The 10,000-nt window shown below is 43.7% G+C and overlaps 1 protein-coding gene across 1 annotated transcript in view; it reads left to right on the top strand.

Moving 5' to 3' along the window:
- Positions 1 to 4,921, top strand: part of LOC129412629 (proteoglycan 4-like) — a 16,715-nt gene extending 11,794 nt beyond the window's left edge. The window contains exons 4-5 of the mRNA XM_055166732.1: positions 3,214 to 3,715; positions 3,757 to 4,921. Of these exons, the coding sequence (XP_055022707.1) occupies positions 3,214 to 3,715; positions 3,757 to 4,532 (1,278 nt within the window). The 3' untranslated portion in view covers positions 4,533 to 4,921. The remainder of the gene's footprint in view (positions 1 to 3,213; positions 3,716 to 3,756) is intronic.
- The last annotated feature ends 5,079 nt before the right edge of the window (positions 4,922 to 10,000 follow it).

Here is a 10,000-nt window from a genome sequence, read left to right as displayed (position 1 = left end):
TCACACAGGAAAACGTCTGGAAACATGTGATGAAACGTCTGGTGTCGTTACCGACTGTGATAAAAACGACTAAAGTCACACGTCCCCGTTTAATCTGTGTGTCGTTCATTTGTTTTTCAATATAAAACCAAAAATAAGAAAATGAAAAAAACAACAGTTTTCTTCATTATTTGTCTCCAAAACCAAAATGAAAAAACAGATAATGATTCATTTTTTCAGTTTTTGATTTTGTGTTTAAATGAAAAATGGAAAAAACAGATAACGACCGTTTCCTGTTTACGTGACTTCAGTGACTGAACCAGGACTGATCCAGGTCCAGGACCAGACCAGGACCAGACCTGGACCAGAGTGGACTCTGAGCTTTGACTCTGAGCCTCAGCTTCGAGCTCCGGCCCTGATGTGGGCTCTGAGCCTTCAGTCTGGTCCCAGTCTGGTCCCAGTCTGGTCCCAGTCTGGTCCCAGTCTGGTCCCAGTCTGGTCTCGATCTCGGTCTCAGTCCCACTCTGGTCCTGCTCTGGTCTCAGGCTCGGTCTGGTCCCAGTCTCAGTCCCAGTCTCAGTCTCGGTCTGGTCTCCGTCTCAGTCCCGCTCTGGTCCCGGTCTGGTCCCGGTCTGGTCCTGGTCTGGTCCTGGTCTGGTCCTGGACCTGGATCAGTCCTGGTTCAGTCACTGAAGTCACATAAACAGGAAACAGTCGTTATCTGTTTTTTTCCATTTTTCATTTAAACACAAAATCAAAAACTGAAAAAATGAATCATTATCTGTTTTTTCATTTTGGTTTTGGAGACAAATAATGAAGAAAACTGTTGTTTTTTTCATTTTCTTATTTTTGGTTTTATTTTGAAAAACAAATAAACGACACAGATTCTGGAGGCTCCAGATCGTTTCGTCTCTGGAGCCGTTTTCAGTCGGATTAATGTGAACGAACACTGTACACACAACAACACCACTCACATACACACTAGTGTGAACGGGGCCTTAAACAGGGGGCGGAGTCTGCAGGCGAAGTGGGCGTGGACAAACCCCACCAATCACGGCCCGGGGCTCCCACAGCAGGAATCAGGACAACAGCAAAAATGATTTAAAAAACACAAAACAAACCAGAAGTAAATTCAGGACGTTTAAAACTGCTCGTCTCACTGAGGTTCTGCTTCTGTGCAAACGTCAGGGTTTGTGTGTCATGATTGTGTCGTATCGTGTTGTTTCTATCACTCGTCATTGACACTTTGTCTTTTGTGTGACGTGTTCTGTGTGTTTGTCTCTCTGACCTGACGGGACAACAGGTGAAAAGTCGCCTTCGGGCTGATTCTGGCGTATTTACAAGTTTATGTTCATGAAAATGCATCGTCCCTTTTAAATAAATAAATAAAAATAAAAATAAAAAGTGGAGGGACTAGTCTGTGAAGTGACTGAAACAAATAAACGCCCCGGATCTTATTTGGTATTTTGCGGTCGTTTTGTGTAGTTTTGTGTAGTTTTGTGTAGTTTCACAGATTCATTCATGTTTTTATTTCACGGCGTTTCAATTCACGCATCACGAATCTCAGACTTCAGGTCATCGCGCAATTTACACTGAGAAAGATCCTCTGAAAAAGTGAGCGTCAAACCTCCATGTTTGTTTTCCCAGTGGGATGTGTTTATTGTCAAAGTCGATCTTTTCAAGTCTTTTGAACCATTTCACTTTTGTTTCTGGTTCTGATATTGTCATATTTTAGTTTTGGGATTTGAACATCGTAATTGTTGTGGTTGTTGGATCCAAACAGCGGAAAACGACTCCAGAAATGTGTTTGTGAACTTCATAAATGCAAAAGTGACTCAGATGTGTGTGACTCAAACCTCTGTTCAAACTGTTTCTCTTCCCAACAGAATTGAAAAATAGTGAAAGGTGAAGGTGATGGGCAGGATTGATCCACAGGAAGAAACAAAAAGGAAACATTTGTCTAAATCATCCTGAGTTTACAGAGAACATTTTGTATGTGGAGCCACAACAAAACAAAATCCTGTTTGTTAATGTAGAGGAGCAGAAGACAAACAGACTGAGCTGCACTTTCTTGTTCTTGTGGTTTTACACAAACATCACGTCTTGGTCTTTGCAGTGGAAGGTGTTTCTTGGTGAACAGTTGGAGACTTTCACTTTGGCGTTGACTTTTTAAATTCATAACCGAGGTTGAGCGACGGATCAGGATTTTGTCTTGTCAAAGAATCTGTGTGTCGTTTGTTCATTTGTTTTTCAATATAAAACCAAAAATAAGAAAATGAAAAAAAAACAGTTTTCTTCATTATTTGTCTCCAAAACCAAAATGAAAAAACAGATAACGACCGTTTCCAGTTTACCAAAGCAGGACTGAGATCAGAAATGAGATCAGGATCAGACCGAGACTGAGAGACCAGACCACCAGGACCAGACCTGGAGGCTCAGAGCCCACATCAGGGCCGGAGCTCGAAGCTGAGGCTCGGACCCTGCGGAGGCTCAGAGTCAAAGCTCAGAGTCCGTGCTCCTGGTCCTGGTCTGGTCCTGGTCTGGTCCTGGACCTGGATCAGTCCTGGTTCAGTCACTGAAGTCACGTAAACAGGAAACGGTCGTTATCTGTTTTTTCCATTTTTCATTTAAACACAAAATCAAAAACTGAAAAAAACGAATCATTATCTGTTTTTTTCATTTTGGTTTTGGAGACAAATAATGAAGAAAACTGTTGTTTTCTTCATTTTGTTATTTTTGGTTTTATATTGAAAAACAAATGAACAAATGAAACACGGATTCTGGAGAATCTAAATGTTTCCTTTTTGTTTCTTCCTGTGGATCATTTCTGCCCATCACCTTCACCTTTCACTATTTTTCAATTCTGTTGTGAAGAGAAACAGTTTGAACAGAGGTTTGAGTCACACACATCTGATTCACTTTTGCATTTATAAAGTTCACAAACACATTTCTCGAGCCGTTTTCCGCTGTTTGGATCCAACAACCACAACAATTACGATGTTCGAATCCCAAAACTAAAATATGACAATATCAGAACCAGAAACAAAAGTGAAATGGTTCAAAAGACTTGAAAAGATCGACTTTGACAATAAACACATCCCACTGGGAAAACAAACATGGAGGTTTGACGATCATTTGTTCGGAAAATCCTTCCCAGTATGAACTGTGCGACGACTGGAAGTCTGAGATTCATGATGAGTGAATTACTGTCTGACCTTTGACCTGTGACCCCAGCACTGCCCGGGCTTCTCCATGAGCTGTATGGAGTCTGAGATGAAAACTCTTCTGGAGGAGTGGGTCATCAGCAAAACCATCAGAATCGGCATCCTCAAGATCCTCCGCAAACACACGATCAAAAAAGACCAGGTACAGACCCAAAACTCCACCGAAACCAGACCAAAGACCAGGTACGGACCCAAAACTCCACCGAAACCAGACCAAAGACCAGGTACGGACCCAAAACTCCACCGAAACCAGACCAAAGACCAGGTACAGACCCAAAACTCCACCGAAACCAGACCAAAGACCAGGTACGGACCCAAAACTCCACCGAAACCAGACCAAAGACCAGGTACGGACCCAGAACTGCCACCGAAACCAGACCAAAGACCAGGTACGGACCCAAAACTCCACCGAAACCAGACCAAAGACCAGGTACGGACCCAGAACTCCACCGAAACCAGACCAAAGACCAGGTACAGACCCAGAACTGCACCAAAACCAGACCAAAGACCAGGTACAGACCCAGAACTGTACCAAAACCAGACCAAAGACCAGGTACGGACCCAGAACTCCACCGAAACCAGACCAAAGACCAGGTACGGACCCAGAACTGCACCGAAACCAGACCAAAGACCAGGTACAGACCCAGAACTGTACCAAAACCAGACCAAAGACCAGGTACAGACCCAGAACTGCACCAAAACCAGACCAAAGACCAGGTACAGACCCAGAACTGCACCAAAACCAGACCAAAGACCAGGTACAGGACCCAGAACTCCACCGAAACCAGACCAAAGACCAGGTACGGACCCAAAACTCCACCGAAACCAGACCAAAGACCAGGTACAGACCCAGAACTGCACCGAAACCAGACCAAAGACCAGGTACGGACCCAGAACTCCACCGAAACCAGACCAAAGACCAGGTACAGACCCAGAACTGCACCAAAACCAGACCAAAGACCAGGTACGGACCCAGAACTGTACCAAAACCAGACCAAAGACCAGGTACAGACCCAGAACTGCACCAAAACCAGACCAAAGACCAGGTACAGACCCAGAACTGTACCAAAACCAGACCAAAGACCAGGTACGGACCCAGAAACTCCACCGAAACCAGACCAAAGACCAGGTACGGACCCAGAACTGCACCAAAACCAGACCAAAGACCAGGTACAGACCCAGAACTCCACCGAAACCAGACCAAAGACCAGGTACAGACCCAGAACTGCACCGAAACCAGACCAAAGACCAGGTACAGACCCAGAACTGCACCGAAACCAGACCAAAGACCAGGTACAGACCCAGAACTGCACCAAAACCAGACAGTAAATCTGCCGTGACCTTTGCAGAACATTTGTAAATGAGGCTGAAGAAGTTAATCGTCTGTAAATATTTGGGGGAGTTTTCATGTCACACAGAAGTGAAACTTTAAACTCGACAGGAAACAGCTGCAGCTCCAGAGTCTGGTTCTGTTTAGCGACGCAGCGTCTCCACAGTGAAACGTCTTACACATGTTTAACCTCCACATCGACTGTACATCAGCAGAGTTCAGCTAAACTCTGAGGAGGTCAGAGGTCAGACGTCCAGAACATCAGAATCTCTCCTCGTTTTATCAGCGTCAACAGACGAATCCACGAAAACACAAGTTTAAACATTTCAACAAAATGTGTTCACACAGAAACACACAGCAGGTTTATGTTACACAGAGCTGCAGGTTCAGATTAACGACAGAAAAGAATCTGTGTGTCGTTCATTTGTTTTTCAATATAAAATCAAAAATAAGAAAACCGGACCAGGACCAGACCAAGACAAGACCGGGACCAGACCGGAGGCTCAGAGTCAAAGCTCAGAGTCCAGTCTGGTCCTGGTCTGGTCCTGGACCTGGATCAGTCCTGGTTCAGTCCGACGTCACAGTCACTGAAGTCACGTAAAAAGGAAACGGTCTTTATCTGTTTTTTGTTTTGTTTTGTTTTTTTTCATTTTTCACACAAAATCAAAAACTGAAAAAACGAATCATTATCAGTTTTTTCATTTTGGTTTTGGAGACAAATAATGAAGAAAACTGTTGATTTTTAATTTTCTTACTTTTGGTTTAATATTGAAAAACAAATGAACGAACGACACAGATTCTGGAGGAACATCGGCGTCTCTCGGTGTCGGGTTTTGTCAGTGAGTGACTCCTGGTGTATTAGTCAATCAATCAACAACTTTATTTGGCACATCTGTAGTCGTGCACAATCTATAAATAATAACAGAAGAAGAAAAACATTCCTTCAAACCTCAGAGCATCAGGGACACGATCACAAATTCACTTTACATTTAAAACTTTTATGGCAGAAGGAATAAAAGATTTGACGCAGAACGAGGTCAGGCTCAGTTTGGTCTTCGTCTTTTGGAGCAGCCGATGTCTCCACAGACGCCAAATCCTCCACCTGAACCACGGATTTCACCGCTCACTTTTCCTCTCTGGTTCAGACTGTTCCTGTCCGTCACAGATCATCCATAAAACCGACAAAAAAAGAAAGAAAAGCTCAGCAAACTTTCGATAAAAGAAAGATGAAAATGATTTAAAATGTCAGACGACACGTTACCAGAGCCGAGCTTCCGCCGCTTTGATCATTTGCTTCATAATTTGGTGACTGGATTGTGATGGATGTGTTGGATTATGACGGCGCTGGGAGGTGATCGCGGCGCGTTTACGGCTCCACGGGCTCTGGCTCCGGTTCAGTTTGTGTGTAAAAGCTGCGGCTCTCAGACTCTTCCTGAAGTCGTTCTAAATCGTTCCTGTTGGTTGAACCAGGTCTGTGAGGTGAGAGCACTGACTGAACCTGCCTCCTCTGACCCGGTCGACAGGTAACACACCTGCCGGGGACACGCCCCTTCAACTGTCACATGAATCTCTGTCGCTTTTCACAGGTGCAGAGCCAAGACTTATGTAACACTGTTCCGCCTCACCTCACCTCACACGTTTGCATTATACAAAACCACAAGCACTGATTTGTCCCAATTTATACAAGAAATGTCCCAGTGTCTCTGTTTTTAACCCGTCTGATCCTGACAACAGTGAAGAGAAACATAAACTGACATTTGTTTTGGTAAAATACAGAAAATCGGATTAAAAAGGACCAAAACACAAAGAAAACGTGGCTGTTCTGACTCACGTTGGTCTGGATTGGTCCTTAGTTACTTGTCACTCGTTTCACAATTTTATTACCGACCACCACAAACCGAGTGTCCCACATTTTTATTTTAAAATTCTAGTTTCCTTAAGTGAGTCACTCTGAGCTTTAAGAGCCAAATCAAACTTCTGAGCAGGACGGCGCCCGATCACATCACCGGGAAATGAAAACAATGTGCTGCACTTTTCCCTCAAGTTCTCATCATTAAAGGTTTAGTTTTTTGGTCAGTTTTTGCTGATGTGTGCTTTGTGTCACCGTGGTAACTGCTGAACATTCCATCGTAGGCACACGTGCAGATCCCCCGCCCTTCCCTTCCCCAGCATGATGTCACTACTGGACCGTGAACTTTATTTTGAGTTTTATTGAACGTCTGTAGTGGATAAATCCCAGTCGTTTCTCCCGACATCTGTTGTAAATAAGGAGGATAAAACTTGAGTGAATCAAACTCCAGGTCTTCAGGTCTCAAGTCGGTGGTTTTATTGACCCAAGGCTGAAACGGAGCTCCCCCTGCTGGTCACCGGACGCGCTTCAACCAAAATCTGTCCTCAATACCAGAAAATAATCAAATATAATCACATAATACAAATAATTATCATGTACCAATAAAATGACGGATCAGATCTGTGCTCAGATGAACTCGTGGATCGTTCAGACTCTGGACACCGTACACACAACAACACCACTCACATACACACTAGTGTGAACAGGGCTAAATGTCTCTAAAGTTTTTAGAGACATTTTCTCTGCACAAACAAAACTGAAGATCAAAACGACCAGAAGACGTCGACATTTTCACTGTGACTGTGTAAATCCAACCGACTGTTCACTTTGTGTTTTAGAAACTCAAACGAGGTGGAGGTCGTCGGTTTTCCCAAGGAAAACCTGTTCCCAAGGAAAACCTGTGTTCAGGTCGGTCAGAACGGTGTCGTGTCGGTTCCTGGTTCCACTGGAACCAAAGTTCTCACGGTGAACGAGCCACGTTCAAACTGTTTATATGAAGTCAAGACGCGTCACGGACCGAGAGATTTACACCGAATAAAAACAAAACCACACGAAAACAGACGTCACAGGAAGAAAGAACAAACATGGATCAAATCATCAACACCTGCGAGTGTTTGTATTTATACAAATCATTATTAGACTTAAAACTTTTCATTTCATACGTGATAGTTTCAGTTGCTCTTTGTTTATTTATTTTCCTGCGTGTGACCAGGTTCCTGATCGATCTGATTTCTGGCGTGAAAACGTGAGTCGTTCACACTGAGAATCAGAAGCAGCACGATTCTGTCGGCCTGAAAACACCTCCTGATCCCGAGAACAAAAGAACTCTGTTTTACAGTCACTGACTTTGTTTTTGGATCAAGCGTCTCCTGAACTCAGCTTCACTGCTCTGTGTTTCTGAAAGAACAGAGATAACCTGCTAACGCTCCAAACAGGAAGTGTTCACGGCGCGTCTGGGCTCCATGGACTCTGGCTCCAGGTCTTTTTGTTTGTCTCTGTAACAGTGACAGAATTTCAAAATCAAACCCTGGGACAGTCTCAGTTGAAGCTGGTTTGTAATAAAAACATTTTAAAACAAGTGAATGATCAAGGAAAATAGTTTTGACTCAGTGAGTCGCTACAGTCACATTGTCTTTGTATTTTGTCGTTTTTAATCCGATTTTCTGTATTTTACTAAAACTAATGACAGTTTGTGTCTCTTTTTACTGTTGTCAGGATCAGATTGGTCAAAAACAGAGACACTGGGACATTTCTTGTATAAACTGGGACAAAGGGAAACAGGGACGACTGGACTCACCAGAACTAAACTCTCCACATGAAACAAAAACTGGCTCAAAAATCTGTGTGTCGTTCGTTCATTCGTTTTTCAGTATAAAACCAAAAATAAGAAAATGAAAAAATCAACAGTTTTCTTCATTATTTGTCTCCAAAACCAAAATGAAAAAACAGATAACGACCGTTTCCCGTTTACGTGACTTCAGTGACTGTGATGTCGGACTGAACCAGGACTGATCCAGGTCCAGGACCAGACCGGGACCAGACCAGGACCAGACCAAGACAGAGATCAGGACTGAGACCAGGGCCAGACCGAGACTGAGACCGGGACCAAAGCGGAGGCTCAGAGCCCAGCGCAGGGCCGGAGCGTGAAGCTGAGGCTCGGAGTCAAAGCTCGGAGTCCAGTCTGGTCCTGCTCTGGTCTCAGTCCTGGTCTGGTCCTGGACCTGGATCAGTCCTGGTTCAGTCCAACATCACAGTTACCGAAGTCACGTAAAAAGGAAACGGTCGTTATCTGTTTTTTCCATTTTTCATTTAAACACAAAACTGAAAACTTTTGGTTTTGGAGACAAATAATGAAGAAAAACTGTTGTTTTTTCATTTTCTTATTTTTGGTTTTATATTGAAAAACAAATGAAGGAACGAAACACGGATACTCAAAGTTTAGCCTCTTCTCTGTCCAAAGAAAGAAACTAAAGGTTCAGTCCTGGTCTGGTCCTGGTCTGGTCCTGGTCTGGTCCTGGTTTAGTCCTGGTCTGGGTCCTGGTCTGGTCCTGGTCCTGGTTTAGTCCTGATCCTCTCACACAGTCACAGGGTTTTTTTTCACAGCCGTTTCACAGAGTCGAGTCGTTTTTCAGCCCTAAAGTCGTGACAAACGACTAAAAAAGAAGATCCATGTTCCTGGACCTGATCCCAGTCAGGGACCGAGCAGCAGAAACACGTGTGCGGCCTCAGGAGTCTGGAACATTCTTTCTTTAAGAACAGTGACCCTCCCACAGCCCTACAGCGTTAAATCTAAACCGTATACAGACGTCGCTCTGGGGGAGTTCTACATGTGTTCAACACACAACACACACATGAACAAACGGTCCGTGTCTGTTCTTTTGAGCTCGATTTCCAATATTTAATTTAAAGTTTATTTCAATGACACCAATCAAAAACTGTCATCGTGACTATTTCAGTTTCGATATTTTATTCTTTCTGGTTTCGTTGACGTGACCCTGACGACTCGAGAGATTCAGACGGAGGCAGGAAGTGTTTTTCACAGCGTCACTACGAGTTCAGCTCAGACCCACAATCGAGAAAGAAATCAGTCTAATCTATAAGAATATAGATGATGACCCGTACGATCTGGAGAAGTCGGACTTTTCCCGGCGTTGAGGCGACGGAAATAATAAATAATTTGGATTCAAGTCTGAAAACTCGAGAAAAAAAACAAACTGGATTTAAAGAGACGGTTTCATTTCCGTGTGGTCAGAGCGAGGAGTCATGGTCCATGGTGTTGAAGTCTTAAAGAGAGCAGTGCCTCCAGTTAGCGTCACCGTTTCATAATCTTGTGTTTGTGTTTGTGTGTTTTGTGTGTGTGTGTGTGTGTTTGTGTGTGTGTTGTGTGTTGTGTGTTGTGTGTTGTGTGTTGTGTGTTTGTGTGTTTGTGTGTGTGTGTTTGTGTTTGTGTGTGTTTGTGTTTGTTGTGTTTGTGTGTTTGTGTGTGTTTGTGTTTGTGTGTTTGTGTGTTGTGTGTTTGTGTGTGTGTGTGTTTGTGTGTTGTGTGTTTGTGTGTGTGTGTTGTGTGTGTTTGTGTGTGTTTGTGTTTGTGTTTGTGTGTGTGTGTTTGTGTGTGTG

Source organism: Boleophthalmus pectinirostris, unplaced genomic scaffold (genome assembly GCF_026225935.1).
Source record: "Boleophthalmus pectinirostris isolate CB_2022bp ecotype Guang Dong unplaced genomic scaffold, ASM2622593v1 HiC_scaffold_9, whole genome shotgun sequence".
Lineage (NCBI taxonomy): Eukaryota > Metazoa > Chordata > Actinopteri > Gobiiformes > Gobiidae > Boleophthalmus > Boleophthalmus pectinirostris.
The sequence above is the reverse complement of the archived record's forward strand: the minus strand, read 5'-3'. Positions and strand labels throughout refer to the sequence as shown.